Genomic DNA, 21,314 nt, shown 5'->3' on the forward strand with positions numbered 1-21,314 from the left:
TGCCAGGGAAACATTGCAAGATGAAACTGTGAGAGAAGAATAAGGACGACATGTGGCACCGAGATGACTGACAGAGAGAGGGAAGGGAGGGACGGGAGGTTGGGAGGAAGCAAGATTAAACGGGAGGGGACAGACAAGTTATTCTAGTTGCAGGCAGCTGACAGCAAACCCAAAATAAGATGGAGCCGTCTAATGCGCACACATTCTGCAGCTACACTCACAAACCATAAAACACTGCTGGCACTGTTAAATGCGTTTCTGCTCCTAATGGTTTTCAACACAGGAGAGCCAAGAGTCGAGCTGAGTTAATGTCGTAGTTTATTGTTTTCCCATAGAAAGTGTTGTTTCCTACGATCACATTTCGTATAAAAGAGGCACAATGTAAAAACCGACACTAGCGTAGTAATAAATATAAAATGTCATCATGAGATAGAAAAAGGTTAAAGTTGTGAGGGCAGGGCAACAGAGAGGACAGAGGGACACATCAAAACTGACCCGAAGACTGGAAGAGCTCAGATTGGTTTACACGTCTACAAATATAGTCTCACACCCCGTCTCCTTCCACACACTCACACTCACACTCAAACACACAATGCCAAATACACAAGATGTTCCTCAGCAAGTCTACATACAATGCAGAAGACATTTTCATGTTTAAATCTTCAGCTGGTCACGTTTGATGGGTCTGGAAAGACAGACGGATAGCACAGTAGCTAAGACTATAGTGTACATGTGACATGCTAGATACAATTACCACACCTATTATATAGTGAAGCTAACATGGATGCTGGAATAAAACTATAGGCTGCTATTTCCCAGCTCTGACAAAGAGGAGCAATGACGCAAAGCGGTGATGCTGTAGACGCGGGGCGAGCTGAAAGGGCAAAAAGTGAGAAGTGCTCTTGTTCATTGTTGTCGTTCGTAGACTCTGGTGCATATCACATCATCTGCTCTCATGGTCTGAAAAGAAAGTGAGGGCAATGAGGGCAGTTAATGAGGATACTCGCAGGCACCGAGGCAAAAATACTGGCATGGAGTTAACCATAAATTCATTTTTAAACAGTTAAAACATTCATGTTAATCCACCCTAAAAGTCCCATTTTTATTGCCTCCAGCAGTTATGACTAACATAATGTCGCTGTGCCAAACTGTTTTGACCAATCACTGTGTATGCAAAGAGTAAACACACTTTGCTTGCTTTCCCTCTCTCTCTCACACACACACACACACACACACACACACACAAACACTACAACTACGCTGGCTTCTAAAAACCAGTTGTGGGTTTGGTGCTTAACAACACTTCAGGAGGCTTAAATGTGAACTATTTACTGCCAGCCCTCAAGCTAGCATCTCCCCATAAATACCTCCTGTGTTTGCAATTTCTTCACTTTAAAAACCGTTCGCTCCAGACCGAAGCCTGCGTGGTATCTTATCTCTAGCTGAACTGGTTTACTGGGTCAAATAAGCATTTTATTTACATCTGAAAGTTTGTTTTAATCAACCTGAAGTGCTAACTGGGTGGGGTTCCCCATTAAGTGCAATTATGCTTCTGTGTTTATGCTTTCATTAGTTTAGTGTTTTGGTGTAAGAGGCCAGCAGATATAAGTGGACTCCAAAAAGATTATTTGAGTACAATAACTCAACTCTGTGTGGTAAGTGTCTCACAAACACATGCAGCTATGTCACAAGTGCAATGCTGCAGCCCATGCAGCCCTCGTTCCTATAAACAAAAGAATATTTCAAGGTTTCACAAGTAAAACAAGATCCACGTAGCAGCTTTTGTCATGGTCTGTTCAGCCAGTTGTCTTGCTTTGACACAGAGGACACACTTTGTTCATGTGATGACAACTGAGCTGTCTTCAGGACAGCTGAATAAAATTTTGCTGATGGCAGAGTTTAAATAAGGGGAAACAACCTGGGCTAAAGGACAAGCACCAAAAACCCCCAAAAACCCAAAGTGCAGTACTTTGATTCGCCACTTGAGGCTGGCTCCAAAAATGAGCCAATCCCCACAGACTGTAATTAAAAGATGGGCATAGCCAAGGTGACCATAACCTTCTTATCTTCGTTTTTGACTCTAATGAGGACCAGGATTTAGAAATAACATAATTTTGTATTAAAGTTAAAAGTGCTAACTGAGAGCATATACTCATTGGGGGAGCATTTAATGATGTCATGATGTCTATTAGGCATTAGAAAAAAAGCAGGGTTAAAGCATTTCTGCACTTGGTTTACGAGTCCCAGAACTGATGAACATCTATTTTATACAGCCTGTAGTTGATCCACATAGACAAAATAAACAGGTTTACATGGCCACTGTGTTAAGGGTGTAGCTTCTTCGACTGACTGGTGACTGGTAGCTCATGCAGATGTTGCTGGTCGGTGACTGCTGGGTTACTGAATTGGACCATGTCACTGTGTTTCTTGTGCTATATGCCACACAGCAGTTAGTAAATATCTGTGTATGTGTGACCCTGTATAATTTAGGGATGCCAAATTTCCTGAAATTAGCTGACAATTTAGCACATCATCCTACGGTCTAAATGCGATCATTTATGGCTACAAAATGATAAATGGGGATGTTCACAACGCTATGGTCAAGGCTTCAAAGTGTACGTTGGAGGCAGCACAGTGGCAATGTCCATTTTTTATATACAGTTCATAGTTCATTTTAAGATTTACTCCTTAGCCACTTTTTTAATAATGACCTTTAAATCACACGTTTTTTTTAATGAGTTAATTTCAAGTCTGAAAATTCAGTTTAGTAGTAGATCAGTAGTAGACAGTATACAATAATTTGTGAACTATAACCTACGGTAAAGCTTTGTACTTGTCTCCGAATCTAAACTGTTGCTCAGGTGATAGTTTGTGTGTTTTACCAAGATCAGCTTGCTGTCACTGGTGAGCTCTCGGGTCCAAGATGTCTTAGGCCCCTCTCCTTTCTGCAGAGTCTGCTCACAGCTGATCTTGCTGTCTGTTTCCCAACGTGGAAAACTCTGAAAAGCCATTAGACCCACGAATGAATGCACAAATAAATGGACTCACGAATAAATACAATGCCATTTGTAGGGAAGGGAACTTAATGAGGGAGTGTCTAATGGAGAGAGAGCACAAAAAGGCTTTAGCAGGGTGATCACTGAGAGGTGATAACTCGTGATGCGCTCATCATTAGTAGAGCGAAGCGCTGGCTGGGTTGCATGTGTTTGCTTTGGAAACGGCCGAACAGAGGCCATCTATGGGAAATTGGAGAGAGTAGCGGGGAGAATTAGGGAGGGACAGAGGGTAGCAAAGGGCAAGTAGGGGGAACGGAGGGAAGACGGGAAGTTGAAAAGGATTGTAAAGTGTGTGAAGGAGTGCAGTGTAGCATGATAGGCCTTCAGAGACCAAGGGAGGGGTGAAGCTGTGCTATCAGTCCAAATATGATGAAAAGCCAAATTAAACAGATTGATGTAATCTACACAGCTCCCACCCATATCATTTGTGTGTTTGGTTATGTATGTGTGTGTGTCCATGTGTAGTCCAAGAGGAGATGAAGTGCATTTAGTAATACATTCATGTCCATATTTTGTGTACCGTGCAGGGACGCCCATCCACAGTGGTCTCATTGAACTCCTGCCCAACAGTGAAGGTGATGTGGGTGGTTCGGACTGTGGTTGATGTTTTAATAGAGAGCGTTTCTCCATCCTGAGTAATCTCCACAAGGGGCTTGGAGGCTGCCTTCACTGCAATCTTGCGTAGCATCACGTTCACACCTACACAAACAAGCAACAGAAAATGTGAAAGAGCATGTGTGGGAAGAGATTTCCAGAAAAGACAACACATAATGACAAGAAACATAGTGACAATGCTCTTACACAGCTAGTTGTGGTGCCTTGAATTAACACTGCTGCTTCCACTAAACCTAAAAATATTCCCTTGGACATTGGTAAAGTTCATGGAGACGGATCTTTTTTTGTGCTTGTGTATCAGAGTGTAAACAAAAACACAAGCAAACAAAGACAAGCAAGCCCTGTATCGGCTTGCTGTGTGGTTGTGTTTGAGTGTTGTTGTGTTGCTGCTTATCTGCAATGTAATTCTGCACACACGGGGCAAAATTTGGAGCAGACTTAAAATGCACGGCGCTGTCCAATAATGATTGCACAGGAAACAATGAGGTCATATGACAAAGCATGCCTGCACTCCCCCCCAGACTTAATCATCGTTGCGGCCATGCAAACACACGCTTACTGACTTTAACACTCACACCGTGATTGCGATTTGCACTTCCTGAAGTATAATCGCAGTTATTCCCCTTTTTTCTGCTTCTAGGAAAAAAGCATAACTCATTCAATATTTTGTGTGACTGTAAAAGGCTTCTCCATACGGGGGCAGTTTGTGGTATGTTGGTCATGTGTATTTCACAATGATTTCACGAAAGAGTGACCAGAACAGCACTTCCAAGAAAAAGACAAGCCACGTAAAATCTAATTAATGTTAGTGTTTGTTAACTTTAGCCACATTTATAAACTAATCTGCAGTATTATTTTTAATAAAATTAATTTCACCAGCCTTTTTTCCCACTGAAATGTGCTTAAAAGTTTAAAAAAAAATGTGAAGGAGGAAAAGGTTTGTCTGATAGTGTTTGTCTGAAAAGGGGAAGAAGGAAAAAAAATGATGTTACCCCGTGGGAAAAGAGAGGGAACAAGGAGAAGACCGGTGTGGGGGGAGGGAGGTTGGGGGGCCTGGGCAGACGAGGGGCAGCGGTCTGTGTGTGGTGTGCGAAGATCTCTGTCCAAGTGTGAGGGGAAGTGTGTGTATGCCGCCCAGTGTGTATCTGCTGCGAGTTGGGTTTCACACTTCTCACCTCTCACACATTCCCACCTGTCACCAAGTGTAAATATATACAGAGAGAAATGCACAGTCATTTGCCATGCATTGGGTTGTCCAGCCTATGCCCTGTGTATAATTTGTGTGCACTGTACAAGCAGCTTCATATATATATGCATTGTGAGCTTGTGGTGTGCAGATGAATCCCCACTCATTGGAAAGACATTATTTTGCAGGAATTACTTGCACCTTTTTTGCCCCAGGTAATTATTAATATTTCCAAGTACTTAAATATTATGTTATACTAATAATTCACAACATTTCAGGGGGCATCTGCAGTATGTGTGTGTTTACATTGTGGAACGGCTTCCTTTATTTAATTTGGTTATATAAATACTTTTTGCACCCCTCCATGCCGTGACGAGGTGGCAAAAGTTTAAAAATGTGATTATTTATTTACTTTTTATTATTGTAAATCACTGCACATCATAGCTGCTGCTGTGCATTTATAAATGTGCTTTATAGCTTTACTCACAATGTAGCCTTTTTTCCCATTTTTTTCCCACTTACACAGATACCATATGTAATGACTCCTTGTGCACGACCAAGCATAAAAGCCTGGAAGTGAAAATGTGGCCCCCTTCAGTTTTTTGGCTTAGACGCTGCTGGCCTGCCAAAACCTTTGGAAGCCACAGAGGGATACGAAGGTTCTCAAGGTATTCCCCGCTGTTAATTTTTGTGACCGAAATTCTTTAATTCACACAGGTTTGACCACTGGGGGACAAACACAATTTCAGACAGACGTCAGGGTCAGAGGTCAAAGATCATAGGGCAGAGGAAGCATTTGGGACATGGAGAGACGAGGGTAGAGGGAGGAGAGCTGGAGTGAGGAAAGGAAGAGAGGATAGATGGAGGGAATAGGGTAGTAGGTGATGACAGTGTGCATCCAGCTGCGCTTTGCCCCCAATGAAACCAGGGATCAGAGCCCATTCCCCTCTGTCGGTCATCCCAATGTAGAGGGAAATTAAAGGAACACACGCAGTCATGGGTGTGGATGTGTGCATGTGTGTATGTGTGTGTGTATGGTAGTTACACAACATTCCTGCTGTTGGAATGTTGTCAATAATAACAAGAGATAAAATAATTCTTTTGGAAACACTTTACAAAGTGCACAAAGCAGGCGCATCGCAAGAACAATGCATTTTAGAACATATGCTAAAACCATTTAAGGGGAAATAAAAGAAAAAGAAGAGTATTTAAAAAAATCAGGTGATGAAAGTATATCTTAAAGAGGAGATTTAAAGGTTGCTACAGGCGCTCGGATCTCTCTTTTTATCGAAAAGTCATAGAATCGTCCTTTTAGACAGACAGTATACGCATAAATTATCCCGTCCTCGCATTATTGCGCACGGTGCCATATTTGCCTTTGGACAGAATAATCTGGATCAAACAGACGTTAAAACTAACTGGTGATCTTTCATTTGTGTAGTGGTGGTACGGGATTCATGTAGTTCAATTACCTCTATATGTGTAGGTAGCTAAGAGACTAAGATAAAAGGCGGTGTTGTTGGCGCTTTGCGATAAAACGGATTCCAGGTGTGCACTGCCAAGTCATCAAATGAAAATTGGCTACTAACGACAGATGCGCTCACGCATACACTGGCCGGTTTGCAAATGAGCCAGACAAAAAAACAGCGTGGATCTCAGCGGCAGGTATTTGTTCTTCTCTCGGACTGTCACTTCGGATAACGATGCCACTGTCCTGCACTGTATTGTGTCATAACGGTCCTCTTTAAAGACACACGCAAACAATCTGAAGTTGAGACACAGACAGATGTGTCGCCGTTTGTCTCTATTGTGTTAGCAGGGGAGGCCAAAAGGGGAGATGAGAGAGGGTAAAAAGAGGGGGTTGCTGGCTGGGGGCCAAGAACGGAGTTTGGGGTTCTGCAGCAGAATGACAAAGACCCCCCACCCATGCAGTACGCTGGTGCACGGACGCAGAGGAACACTCACAATGTGCTGAGAAAGCTACAGTTTGAGCTGACACATCTGATCTGTCACTATGAACAGAACTAAAAGCTTCATCAGAAACCACTGGCGCATAAAAAGATTCAAACTGCCACTTACAGTGATGATGATTTAAGAAAAAACAAACAAACCCTGCGTCACTTTACTTACCTAACACTTTCAAGAGTTCCTCAAAATTTTCAGAGCTCTTCATCTCCCAAGTGCCGGAGAAATCTGGGATTCTGCGCTCCATGTTCGGCGATAGTTTGCTTAGTGGTGTGGACTAGATAAGCTGTCAGGTCCTGGGGCTGCAGTCAGTGCGCGTCTGTGCGTCAAAAATGAAAAAGCTGTGTGTGCGCCAGATGGCTTGGATCTGTCCGTGACTTGGTTTTGCCTTCTTCCCGGGATGAGAGACCTACTGACAGCAGCTCTTATCTCATCTATGTAGCAGTGCACGTTATAAGCATTTGCACTTCAAATGAATGGCACAGAGCGCAAAGATACTTGTGTAGGGATGCACACGCCCCTTTCTGAACGGACACGCCCCGGAGGCCGACAGATTACAGGCACAGGCCCACAGTGCTTTAACCTGAGAACACCCCAGCAGGTACTTTGTGCCCAGGGAGACGCCGTTCGGAGACCCTTCTCATCCACACGCGCACCTGTCACCACCCAAACTAACCACTCCCCGAAACTCCCGCGTGCTCTATTTATTAGGTGTTTAGCCACTTACTTTAGGCAATTACATTAACTACATATTACCATCAATGTTGTCATTCCAAAAACAGAAAGGATGTAACCAGGTCAGTATGTTGACAGAACATGTCGTCTTGGCAGGGCGGTGCAAAGGAAGAACAAGTCAACTGCCAGCCTGAAGAGATGGTTTGTGTGGGTGTGTGATGAGAGAGAGAGAAAGAGAGAGAGAGAGAGAGAGAGAGAGAGGGGCCAAGTTCATCTCCGAGCCTCCAGTGCGCTTTGGTTCTGTGTCATAAAAATATAAGCAGTGGTAATGGGATAGGTCTAATGGCTGCAACCGGTGGGCTAGCCTGCGTCAGAGGAAAAAACAACCCGAGCCCATGAGGGAAATATATTACGTGGGGCTGGGATTAAAAATAAGAGGTGGTATTGGCGCAGGTCGGCGGTGGCTCTCCTTATTAGAGTTTTTCGCCCCCCGCTGGCGGAAGAAAGAGGAGGGGAGGAGACGCGTCAGGCGGGGTCAGGGGCCCTGCGGGGTCGGAAGGTAGTCCTATAAAGAACACACGGAAATGCACACGCGCACACACCGTATGTATGCGCGCTCACGCACGCGCTGATGATGGATGGCAACTGGACAAAGCAGACGTTAACTATTGACTCTTGATGGATGATCCCATCCGCTACACTCCACGGCGAATTAGCGCGAGGTAACCCGGGCGACTTTAAGGCGCGGGCATTAGCCCCCCTTGCCGGCTTAGAATATAAGCTTCCCGCACACACCGGCTCAGTGTCAGGGTTATAACAAAGACACAGTGACTAACAGAGGTGAATAACAGTGTCAGATTGATATTTGGTAACCTGATATGCGCTTTTGCGCACAGCCCTGCGTTCAGTTGTAGGGGATTGCATCGGGCCCGGCGGGTCTGTTTGATGTGAACAAAGCTTGCTCTCATTGTTTCCTTCATCAACACACACACACACACACACACACACACACACACACACACACACACACACACACACACACACACACACACACACACACACACACCTAACATCTAAGTCACTGGCCACACACCATGCCACAATCACAGCATGTCCTCACAAGACAGCCATATTAGAGGTGTAATTTGCACTCGTCTTCTCTTTTTCTTCTTCTCTGTCATTCATGTTGTTGTTTTTTGTAAGCTGGCTTCCCTCTTCTTCTTTTTTTAAACTCTTTAACAGTTTTCTCTTATATTATGAAATCAAAACACCTGATAGTGAAGTAAAAAAGTGCAGTTTATTACTGAGATCAATCCAAATCCGCATGGGAATCTTTATATTAAAGCACAGCATCTGTGGTGGTCTGTGGTTCAGAAAAGAGGACATGATCACGCCCCCAGTTTAAAGGTTACAAAAGACAGCTGGCTACCATGGAGGAATTCGTCTTCAGCGTCATCACAGGCCATTACCACTTTAGCATGACATAACAAGAAATACATCAAAGGCCACTGAAATGAAACAGGCAGCCATGCAGTATAGGACGATAGCCTCACCCATGTTGTGTGCGTGCCGTTCAGATGGGGGGGTTTGATAAAGAGCTCTGAAATGTGTGTGATGCTGCATGTCAGCACGTGATGACAAAGCAAAGCTCAACATTCAGATCCACTCAACCGTGGCCCACTCCTCTCAACCTCTCTCTTGCCCCTCATTCCTTCCCTCCATTCCTCTTTTCCTTTCTGTCTCTCCTTTACCTCATGCTACTTTCTCCCCCCCTTTCTTCTCCTTTTTGACCTTCTCCACCTCCTCCTCCTCCTTCTCCTCCTCCTGTCAAGCTTTTGTTCTTTTGTTCTGCTTTGACACATTCCTCAAGCATGTTGAAGAGAGGGAAGAGGCAAAAACAGAAGGGGAAAGGATGGAAAGGAGAAGAAATAAGGATGGGGGGGGCTAGTTAGTGAGAAAGTTAGAGACTGAAGTGCATGTCAATTTTTTATCTCTTTGTTGTAGGGAGAAGGATAGGGAGAGTGAGTCAGCAAAGAGAGAGCAAGGAGATCAAAAGCCAACAGCGATGGAGAGGTTAAGAAACAGTGGATGAATGAAGGCGACAGATTAAGATCTGTCTTCGGAGGTGTAAGAAGTATTATTTTCCTACTCCTGCGCCAACTTTATCTAAGCTATTTCCTTATGTTCCAGCTATTATCCTCACGTATACTGTTTACTTCTTTTGTTCTGTCATCTTTCTGTGTTCTTTCTCATACCAAGATTATTATTGGTAACTGATATCACCAACTGCCATCACAGAGACTGACAGGCAGGCAGGCTGCACCATGTGCAATCTAAACAGAATCTCTTGTGTCCTGTTTACAGTCATTTTTGGCTCTTATCAGCATGGCCACAAACATTCAGCATTTATAGAAACAATAACATAAAGCAGAAATAATACCATAGAAGAAGAGTGGGACGCTGAAAAAAATTCGGGGTTCTGTTTTAGAAATAATCATACAATTAGTTTTGACAGTGAAAATATTTACTGTTTCCAGCGTATGCACAATCAGATTTTTCAAACAGAACTTTCTAACTAATGTGACTAAATGACATCAGCAAAAGCTGATGATAACTACGCCAGTGTTTTCACCAAATCAAACGCAGCAGCAGCAGCAGGGGTGACACACATGCAGCTTCCAGGCCGCTAAGGGTCCAGTTGGTCCCCTTGGCTGTGTGGCTTGTGTCTCTGCAAAGTAAAAACTGCAGAGACATAGAACAGACACATCACTGGAGTTTTAGCTGTCTCTTGTCCTGCAGACACATTTGAGACATTGCCCATCTGCAACCTTCTTACTGATCAGGACATTAACCATGCTACACCAGAGTAAGCCAGTTAAGCTAAAGGGTTGTGCCAAAGAATTTCTTTGATTTATGACACTAGTGTTTCTTTGCCATGACAACAGACTGCAAGAATGCAGGAAAACTCACGTATTTAAAAAATTCTGCATAGTTTTTAGGACATCGGAGGTTGTTAATAATCATGATAATATAATAAACCTGTTTTCTAAATTAATCCTTCTTTAAACGTGAAACTTTTCAGAATGTACTTGTACTTCTTTGAACTAATAGAAAGGGAAACATTTGGAGATGTGCAGTTTCAGAGGTAATGATGGGTTCAGTTTAATACTTCAGTGGCTTGAAATTGGATCACACAGAAAAGAATGAGGATGCTAAATAATTGGTTATGTGGAGCCTGCTGCACTTTGCCAAATGCTATTAAGGAGGGTTTGTTCATTTCTGTGACGAGAAGTGTAAGCACAATTAATCTCAATCTAACTGGGCCGTCTGTGGCACTGACGTCCTTGGCGATACCACGAAACAGTTAAACAAAATCATTTGGTTAAACAATCTATACCCTGAAATCTTTACAGTTGTGTCGCTGGCAGCAGAGAATTTCCAGCTGTATTTCCTTCTCTGTGTTACATTTAAAACAGACTGAGCCTTGTATCAACACCCTCCCTAGGGTGACCTGTACCATATCTCCACACTCACTTCCTCTTATGCTGCGTATTGTTTCCTATTTCCTCTTCTCATTCAAATGACACAGATTTGAACCATATCTGTGAAAGCTACAATCTACAGACTATTTATTGTTCCAAAATTTCCTCATGTGGTCATGAAAAAAGGAGAAAAAAAACCCTCACACCATATTAGATTTAATGCAAATTGTATCTAAAGTATGTCTAAAATGTTGGGTTTCCTATTTCAGATGTCTTATCATATTTGTGTTGCAATAAGCATAAAAAAAATTGCAACGTGTATGCACAAGTTGGAGCCTGTGCGTGTGAATGCGATCAGTCGGGTTAAAGCCACACTTAAGTGGCATTCTCCACTTTATCATGCCGATGACCTCCAGTAAAAAGTCTTACCCAGTAACCTTAGTAATCCCAGATGTGAACTTGACCCAGGCGTTCCAAACTGCCAGCTCCTGGAAGTCATTATTACTGGCCTTTACCCTCACAGGAAGCCACTGGGCAAGAAGTGCACATGCATGCAGACTAACATTCCCCAAATTACCGTATCTTTCTTTTATGATTTAACCCTGGGTCCGTGTGGGCTTGGGACCTCCCCAAAGAGTCATGAGATGAATCGGGCCCCTTTTAGATGACTAATAGAACAGGAGAGAACACAAAACATTTACGTGACACAAGACTGTGTCTTTTTCTGTAATCTTTTCTCTTTTAGCACAAAATACGTGACAGCTGAACCTCTTCCAGCCTCTAAAAATTACACGGCAAGACATAAATAAGTTTAAGGGGGTCACGGCGTTAAAACATTTGCGAACCCCTGCTCTGTGTGACTTTCACAACAGTTGCAGACACACATGTTCGCGGCCAAAAGTGTGTGCGGCACTGTTGGCTCCTGGCATGCTGACCCAGCAAACCATATGGACCTGATTAGAGATGGCAGTATTTAACTGTGTACATGGAAGTGAGGCAGAGAGTTCAAACCAAAGAGCAGAGGAAAAGATAAGAAATTAGAAAAGTTAAGAGTGCACGTCTGTGTGTGCAACATGTTTAGATATCTTTGAGAGGACCACAAATTGGAATTCCAATATACTTGTGGGGACCAACAGTCAGTTATGGGTTAGGCATTCATTTTTGATGGTTAGGGTTAGGGTAAGCAGCTAGAAAAGCATTATGTCAATTAGATGTCCTCACTAAAACACGAAAATAAGTGTGTGTGTGTGTGTGTGTGTGTTTCCCCACATAACGGTTACTCCTTCCCTATTATTTTTCTTGGTAATGAAAATCATCAGACACAGATGAAGGTAGTTTTGCATTTAAAGTATCACTAATGGACACTGTGTGTGTGCGTCTGTGTGTTGCATACATGAGACTGAACCTCCTGATGCCTGTGCAGTTGCAGCCAGACGCCTGTATTACTCACACTCTATTCCTATTGTCCTTCAGAGCTCCTCCCTGCTCCCCCCGCCCGCTCCCAAAAACCCCCTCTTCTCTTCTTCTCTCCTCCCTCGTCTTTGTGGTTCTAATTATCACATTTGTTATGAGCCAGTCTGGACAGCAGGAGAGCAAGAGCAGGGAGAGGTTGATTAGGAAGGGGAGGAGATGGCTGTGACTGTGAGCACTGAATGAAAAGAAAGTGGAGAAACAGATTGCGTCGAGCTTGTCTTTATTTGGTCCTCCTCGTGTGTTAAATGCTTAAAGTTTTCCCTGTGTTTGCTGCTTACACTGTCACCTGCACTTCCTCTGAGTTGACAACTGCACTGAGGGATACTGAATTGTCTTGCTGCCAACAGAAGACAGCAGATGAGAAGGATGAAGAAGAAAAGAGGAGAACAGTGAGGTCAGATAGGCAAAGAAAGGAACTGAGGGAGGCTGAGGTGTTCATGAAGAAGGTTTCGTGAAATACAGCTAGCATATGTGGACTGGAGAAAAATGGAAAGCTGAGAAGACAAACAAGAGCTGGTTCCCATACTTTTATTGCTTTTCACCTTATTTTATGTGTTTTGTTTTCCTGAAAACCCCCAAAAAGTTCAATAAAAGTCCAGCCCTGCTTTTATCGTATCACCCCTCCTTCTTCTTGCATCCTACGACTCTGCCCCTCCACCCTCGCTCTGCCTCTCACTCCGCACTCATTCTTTAATTCTCCCGCTGCCTTTCCTCTTTGACCCGAGTCAACGATTGTTGTCCACTTTTGCTTTTTCCTCAGCCACGATTGTGTGTCAGTAGTGTGTCCAGAAGGCAATTTTCTCATCTGTCTAAGTTTGTCCGTGCATTTGTGCACATATGAATGTATGCACGACTGGACAGTATGTGTGCATGCAATGATGTCATAGATAAAGAATTGCTATAGTTAAATACTTGGCGCAGGTCACCCTCTGGTCACTGTTACTGTACGTGACCACAGTGTGTCCCCAAAGACTCTACAATTAACTGACACAGTGTCAGATTTATGCTTTATTGTTCTCTCGATTGCCTTGAATAGCAGTAGATCTGCATATCAGTGCGCTGAGTCTGAGGCAGAAAACTGGAAAATGGCATTAAGCTCTGTGATTTCTTCACTGATCCTCTGACTTTGCCAAAGACCTGTGAGAAAATAAATGTTCAATATGAGCTTTAAAAAGCTTTTATTCACCTGCTATTGCAAAAACATGATGGGGAAGAAAGCTACGAGAGATCGCTATACATGAAATGGAAAGGTGTGATGAAAATTTACAAGGTGCAGTGCTTAGAGATGGAGTCACCTGTGATACTTTAGGTGTTGCTGCACAAAAAAAAAACCAAGTTAAAAATGATCATTTCTTGTCAAATTCCAAACAAGTCATCACTTCTTTTCTTTTTGATTAACTTTTCTGCAAATCATTGAGCCCATTGTTTCATTCACACTTCTATTCATTCATATCCATGTAGTGTGGCTTTGTACAAGCAGATGTATACAAAATAAGCTCCATAAGAACTCCATAACTTTTTATTTTCTCTTGATAATAACACCTCCACCCTGCTTATTCAGTGTGTTTCATCATGTTTTACTGTAAATGGCTCAGCAGCACAAAGTTTTTGCTGACGTAGTACCTGACCTCCACATTTGATGTCATTTTAGCTTGATAGCTTGACATACCAGACCCCAGTACACCGAGTGTCTGTGTTGAAGTGGTTAAGGTGCTCATAAATTAACCTCCTCTTCTGCGTCTCTTGCCTGCTGTGTGGCACAAGGTTCTGTTTCGGGCACTTTACAGTTTCTCCCTCTTCAGCTCATTTTAAGCACTTTAAAGGGCTTTTATTATCACTGCTACACAGGTGACGTTCAGTTATATACCTCTTTTAAGCCCCAAGATGTTTTAAATTACAAATTCTGCATAGTTCATAATAGACTCTATTAAAAGCTGGGTGGCTGACAGTATTCTCCAACTTAATAATGAGAGGTTATAAACAGAAGTCTTGTTTGTGTCCTCCAACAGATGGAAACACCAGGTTTCCTTACCACTTTTCCTAAATCTTCTATCAGGAACCCTTTTTAAAAATAGTTTGGGGGCTTTATTTTAGCCTTTATTGTATAGGACAGGGACCCAGCAGGGCCCCGGGGTCATTTGTTCAGGGCCTGCTTGCTGTGCAGCATACAAGGCTGAGAACTAAAGGAGATGGAGCTTTTGCAGTGGTCCCCAGATTCTGGAGCTCTTCCCTACTGAGCCTGAGATCTGTGGACTCAGTGGTTTAAAAAGCAGCTAAACGCTCGTCTTTGTCACCTTGTTTTTCAGAAACGTTTTGTCTGTATGTTTTTAGTATCTTGTTGTGATTCACCTTGTAATTTTTATCCTGAAAGGTGCTATATAAGTAAAGTTTTATTCTATGTAGTTCTTTTAAAAGGAGTCAGGTGGTCTCCAGGTCAGAGATCTATTTTATTTTTATTTTTTTTGCACAGAGCCCAAAACAAGAGGGGAGATTCTACTGAATGGTAAAAAAGAAAGAAAGAAAAAAAAAAATCCCAAAGTTGTTTATTCACAATCTGATCTGTACTGTCCCAACGTATCATATTACCTGTTATATTACTTATATTTGTGGGATTCTTTGATCCAAAAAGGTTGTTGCACTTTAAAAACTCTTCAAGACTAATTTGCAAACAAATGTTGGAAATTTAGGACGATCATCTCACAGAGACCGCTGCAACAATCTAGTCTCACTAACAGTGAGCTAAAATGAACCCAAACTAAATTCTAGCAAAGATTAAAATGCATGTGTGTTGGAAGATTTGTTTGTATGATGTGTCATGTGCCAGCCGTTATAATGACCATGACAAAGTAGACATAGCATGGGAAAAACCTGGCAGAGTTGCAGATGACTCTTTAGGTATTGTCATTCTGCAGTTTACAATCAAACTCTATATTCTAACCAAGTTTATTAGGCCCATACGGTGTGGCTTGCAATAAAATATACGACCGCTGAAATCTCACAGGGTGTAGCTGTAGGTGCCTAAAAAGACTCTAAACAACTAAAAGTCTTTCTCTTTTAGAATAAAAGACAATCTTTTATATTTTTAAATGAATTTAAGCCTTAAGGCTGTTTGTACTGTTATGCTCAGGCTTTGCTTGGATCCTGGGATTTTGGTGAGTAGCCCAAATAGGAACTCTTCTGCCATCTGGTGGTGGCAAACTGACAGTGCTGTGTCTAAGTCTTCAAACTCTTTGTAACCTTTTGGCTCCACACGTAGAAGATGTCTGGGCATGTGGAACCTACTGTAACTAATCAAACTATTGTTATTAGTGTTTACAGGAGTTTAGTGCCCTCGGCTTTGCGTGACTGTAGGCCTGCTCATACGCCTGCAGGGACAGGTGGAGTCCCAACACCCACAAGTCATCCTGATAATTTTGTTTGTGTTTTTGTCTCTCTGAGAACTAGTTTTAATGTGAAACAGAGTGGCAGGAGTTCACCCATGCCTTAATTTGTTCCAGAGCTTCTTAAGAAGGCTATGTCAAACCTGCAAGTTAGCTCTTACGCTGTTAATGTTAATTTAACACCACAAAGTGCAAAATGTGAAGAATAAAAGGTCAGCTCCAGTCAACACAAAGCCAGTAGACAGATTTGAGCTGAATCTGAGCTACTTGGCATTTCTGGCTCCATTATGGAAAAAGTGTTGTTTGCCAATTCTGGCACAAAAATACTGAGCTGAGCCAGGTGGGCCATGTGCCACAATATACCTGACAGTTGGCTCATGCAGCATGGGCCTGTGGTTGACTTGAGGCAGGTTTTAAGCCTACTCAGCCTTCACTCAGTCTGAGCTAACTCTGTCAGTGAACACCTAATGTGGCTCAGTAGAAAACTGTAAATATGGGCACAGCATTTGTTGCTAACTGGGCAATCTGGGGAAATTCTAGTGCAGGAAAATAGTGACCTCTCAACAGCAACAATGACTCGTGTATCACAAAGTATCTTATTTCAGCAAGTTTCTAGTTCATATTTTTTCTGCATAGTTTAGTTCAGAGTTGAGATACATGCTTGCAATATTTAATATTGGTGTTGCTGTATGTTGTATCATTTTGGACCACCCATCCTGTTGTAAATATGTTTAATGACAGAGCTGAAAAAATGCATCTTAAATACACAAGGTCTCATATGAGGGTGGATAACAAGTCAACTGAGAATGAAGAAAAGGAAACTGTCTGCTTTCTGTATTAGTGATTCAAGGACTGTATGTGTCTGTATTCTTTTCCCATCTGTTCTTCTTTAAACCTTTCCCTTGCAAACACCCATATCAGTATAAGTGCAGTAAAAAATGCAGCAGTGCCTCTTTGTAATGGAAACTTTTAACATTCTTTTCATCTCTGTGCCAAGCTGACCTGGCTGAATGGGAGGCTCCATAGTGTCTCATTTTATTTCCCTGTAATCTTTTAAAGCAACATGTAATCGACTTGTTACAGCTGGCTTGTAAGGCTCTAACACATAAATGACAGATACTGCCTGCCTGATGAACATCACTTAGTAACAAAAAAAAGAAAACATGCAACCGGAAAGAACAGAGGTCCAGTTCACAGACGTGATGAGATGAGAGACACCAAGGAAGGGCAGAGCTAAAGAGAAGGCCACTTAAATAGTCACAACCCTCCTTTATCATCAGAGGCAACACCAAGAACTCAAATTGCAGAGATCATAACCAAATGCGCAAACACACTTGCAAAAAATAGCAGTGCCAGTGAACTGTAACAATCTCTACTATTTATCTTTTGCATTGAATCTTCTAACTGTGTTCTGGGAACTTGTAAATAACATGTCTATAAATGATTCTGTGCTTGTTGTTCTTCTTGTTTTCTTTTTGTCAAATGCCATGCAACGACTGGTACTGAACTGCACTCTGTACTGTTGTTTGACCCCTTCACAAAGCCAATTTTAAACCTCACAAAAACCCATTTGTGTGTAAAATCTGTTTATTTTAAATTTCTGTGACACCTTTCTCCCTTTTCATTAACAAGCTGCGTCTAAGATACGTCACTTCACTGACTACATCCTCAAAAGTATAAAAAAAAACCCCTGAAGAGGTAGAAAGAAGTCAGCTTGCCAAACCTATGGCTCCACTTCTCATCTCTGCTTGAGGCATAGCACATACAAATGCTTTCGGTCCAGCGTAGCCACATAAGGTTTCTGTGCTCGTTTTAATAGTTTTTGTTTTGCTTGTTTGTGTTTTCAAACTGGCAGGCTGTCCTTGAGAAGGTCGATCGTAAGAAGAAGCCAGCAGAGGGTGCTAATCTGAATCAGCAGAGACCAGAGAGGCACCGTGGCAAAGCTGTGTTAAGATTGTGATTGAAAGCGGCTCATATACTGATTTTTTTTCTTAATCTCAGACTACATCCGTATTTAACCACACCTGAAAACTCTTATTTCATTTAGTTAAACTGCCACCATGTGCATGTTAAACTATTCAGCATGTCAGATAGTGATGAGCAATTTGAGTTTTGAGTGCACGCGTCTTCATGGTATGATATTTCCTGTGGTTTTCCCATCGCACGCAATAGGTGATCCACTACAGTGAGTTACCGATACTTTCATCACTGACAGACGACAAACCCATTTGGTTAATTTGCTGGAAGGAAGAAGAAAGCAAATATTAATTTCTTGAATTTTGAAACTGAACTACTGGATCTTTTTGGTGTGACGAGACCTCTTCTTATGAATGTATAATAAATATATCAGCTGCTCCAAACAAAGCTCACCCAAGTAATTGTTATTATCAGAGTCTTCTGTGCAGCTTGAATGGGTTTGCTGTCTAATTGCTGCACTTTCACTGTATCTTTTGTGGCCTAATTAGCAGGCAAAACAGTTAAAATAAGACAAACCCAGAGACACAATTTCACATGGTTGTCATCTACCTCATTTGTAAACATGAATCACTAACTACTGGTGGATTAAAAATAAAAGACGTGGATGGATTGGGGCGATTCGTTGAGTTTGTGTCAGACAAAGATGAAAGAAAAATTCCTGCAGTTGCTTTTTGAGAATTTTTTTTAATTAAATTTAATCTTTATGGGCTCATAATTTAGCACCAATAATGCATTTTATCTTTGAATTATATTAGAGTCAGTCTCAAGAGAACACTGTTGTCATTCAAACCCTGCACACCATGTCTGCCATGTCCACAATCAAATTATTCAAATCAAACTCATAGACAGACTCACCTGAGCAGTACATGCATAAAAAAGTAGCAACATTTGTTACAAAAATCCATCTTTAAATAACTGAATACTTGACAATATTTTTTTTGTTTTAATATTGCTTTGAAGTCAGAAACTCCAAATCAAATTTCATGACTGAAATGTGAACTGAATTGAAATGCCTTCAGATAAAAAACAAAAAAACAAAACAAAACAAATCCATAACATTTAATTAATCGATTTAAAAAAAGCTTATAAGGAATAACAAAGTAAACAACAACCAGAGCCATGTCATTTTCAAGCTGGGAGCATGGCTTATCCTGGGGTCCTGGCAGGCTCTGGCGTTGTTATCAGGCTTCAGGTTCGTGGGGTTTCCCTCAAAATGGACCGGCAAACACTCGTTGTCCAACACTTCACAGGCCAGGATCAGGTGTTTGGTTTCCTTTTGGACACTTTTGATCCCACAGGTGCCCTTCTCACTTCTCACTGTGACAAAGGTGAAAGGCTGCTGGCTGATGCACAGGTTATCCTTGTACGTCTTTCCTCCATTCTTTGAGCACACGGCCTTCACCCTCTTCAGTTCCTTTGGATCAAGGAAGGACTGTGTGGGTCTGCTACAGTCCCCGATATTCTTAATGTAATTCAACCACTCATTTCGATCAAGGGTCGTAGGAGTTCCATTGCGAACGTGGCGATCCATGAAGGTTTTGAAGCCTTTTTTCCAAGTGGAGAGCTGGCAGGGAGCATCGCTTACGGCAACAGTTTGATGTCCCAGAAAAAGACAGACGGCAAGCGAGAGGTAAGTCCTGGGAGCAGCCATTACCCAGCGGTCCTGCAGAGAGCGAGAAGAGTTATAACAGAGCTATAAAGACGTCGTAAACAAACACTTTACAGCTTTGCGCTGAGCGGGACATAAAATAGCAGCTGAATTAGTGACAAAGCCACAGCTGACTGTCTGTGCAGTTTTTAAAACATGAAAACGGGAGAGGAAGTAGAAAACCGCTGCTTATTTGAGACAACTTCCTACCTTTTGCCAGCTGCTGGTTCTTCTGTGAGATGTAGAAGTGAATATAGAGCTCCAGATGTGAGACGTTTGCGCTCTTTCAGTTCTCTTCCTGTACCGTGAGTAGGAGTGGCTTAAACTTGTGCATTACATAAGGCCGACCACTATGGCTATGCTTCAGAGCAGTCATTCATGTGGAGAGGAAGGCGATCCAATGACTGCTATAAATACTAAAGGTCCAGTGAGCTATTTTGGCAACTCACTGTGTGAGTCTGCTGCATTGAAGGACTGCTTTTTGTAACACGTTAATTTAATTATGCAGATTATTATCGTGTTTCAACCGATACAGCCTAGCCTGTGTTCCTGCAGACGTGACCTTTCAATTATAAATCATCTGACATCATAGTCAGCGTAAATTATAGTTAAGATTGAAACACAGAAATACTTAAAATTGCTTAAGATTTCATCAAAACTCAGAATATGTTACAAATGAAGAAATCATATCTCATATACAGTGGCTTGCAAAAGTATTCGGCCCCCTTGAACTTTCCCACATTTTACCACATTACAGCCACAAACATGAATCAATTTTATTGGATTTCCACATGAAAGACCAATACAAAGTGGTGTACACGTGAGAAGTGGAACGAAAATCATACATGATTCCAAACATTTTTTACAAATAAATAACTGAAAAGTGGGGTGTGCGTAATTATTCAGCCCCCTGAGTCAATACTTTGTAGAACCACCTTTTGCTGCAATTACAGCTGCCAGTCTTTTAGGGTATGTCTCTGAGGAAATCCAATAAAATTGATTCATGTTTGTGGCTGTAATGTGACAAAATGTGGAAAAGTTCAAGGGGGCCGAATACTTTTGCAAGCCACTGTATATGTGACTGAAATAAATCATTTATATTTTTATATTAAATCCATGAAATTTAACATCAAATGAAGAAAATGGGTCAATGAGATCAGGAGAATGAATGGCTTTGCTTTCGTGAGTGAAGTGTAACCAAACTTCCTCATTGTCTTTTCTCACTTTCATCTGAGTTGTGATGTAATCTTCAGGCCTTCAGAGCACAAAAGAACTGTGCCATTAAACACACGTTTATGTTCGTTAAAATCTGATTAATACACATAAAGCTAAGAAGGTCTTTTCAGCTGTTTTTGCTGTGGTTCCACAAAGAAAGGGCCATAGTGAAAACATGGGGACCATGTAATCTCCTCTAATTTACTGGTAATACCCCCAGCTTTAAGTGTTTTACTGGTGTAGTATTTTGCATCATGAACATTACTCTTTTTGCTGATGTGTTACTTCATTTAAGAAAAATGGCTAAGTTTGTTACATTTCGGTATCAAATATCAAAAGTGCCTCTTCAGTCTTTTCATTTTTTCACTGCAGATGTGAAAGCACCCTCCACCTCAGGTAGGAAAGGCAGAGGAAACAAAATTAGACAGCCTTGCCTCGCAGCTGTCATTTTACAGCTCTGTCAGGTTGTATCACATGAATATGACACGTGGCTCTGCTGCATCATGAACAGTTTTGTCCTGGCCCACTGCTCTATCTCATGATCTCAGATGAAACACACGATGGCCATGACATTTGGGGTTAGGCATTCACTTTTGATGGTTAGGGTTAAGGTTAGTGAATAGGGAAAACATTATGTCAACT

At 41.9% G+C, this 21,314-nt stretch overlaps 1 protein-coding gene and 2 long non-coding RNA genes across 4 annotated transcripts in view; 1 reads left to right on the forward strand and 2 right to left on the reverse strand.

Annotated features, from left to right (window-relative positions):
- LOC120442714 overlaps positions 1–18,354 on the forward strand; it is a 30,265-nt gene extending 11,911 nt beyond the window's left edge. For both annotated transcript variants that reach the window (XR_005614890.1, XR_005614891.1), the window contains 2 exons: positions 5,384–5,525; positions 17,688–18,354. This is a non-coding gene — a long non-coding RNA (uncharacterized LOC120442714). The remainder of the gene's footprint in view (positions 1–5,383; positions 5,526–17,687) is intronic.
- On the reverse strand, positions 302–7,313 carry crabp2a (cellular retinoic acid binding protein 2, a). The gene is made up of 4 exons (XM_031740741.2): positions 6,988–7,313; positions 3,577–3,755; positions 2,883–2,999; positions 302–960 (listed from the first exon to the last, which is right to left on the reverse strand). Exons 1-4 carry the CDS (start codon positions 7,067–7,069, stop codon positions 907–909), a joined length of 432 nt encoding a protein of 143 aa, XP_031596601.1. The 5' UTR covers positions 7,070–7,313; the 3' UTR covers positions 302–906.
- A 119-nt stretch (positions 18,355–18,473) lies between the features above and the next one.
- Positions 18,474–19,816, reverse strand: LOC120442713. Its single transcript, XR_005614889.1, has 2 exons — positions 19,668–19,816; positions 18,474–19,472 (listed from the first exon to the last, which is right to left on the reverse strand). It is a non-coding gene; the product is annotated as an uncharacterized LOC120442713 (long non-coding RNA).
- Positions 19,817–21,314: the final 1,498 nt, after the last annotated feature.

This window comes from Oreochromis aureus, linkage group 11, assembly GCF_013358895.1.
Source record: "Oreochromis aureus strain Israel breed Guangdong linkage group 11, ZZ_aureus, whole genome shotgun sequence".
Taxonomy (NCBI): Eukaryota; Metazoa; Chordata; class Actinopteri; order Cichliformes; family Cichlidae; genus Oreochromis; species Oreochromis aureus.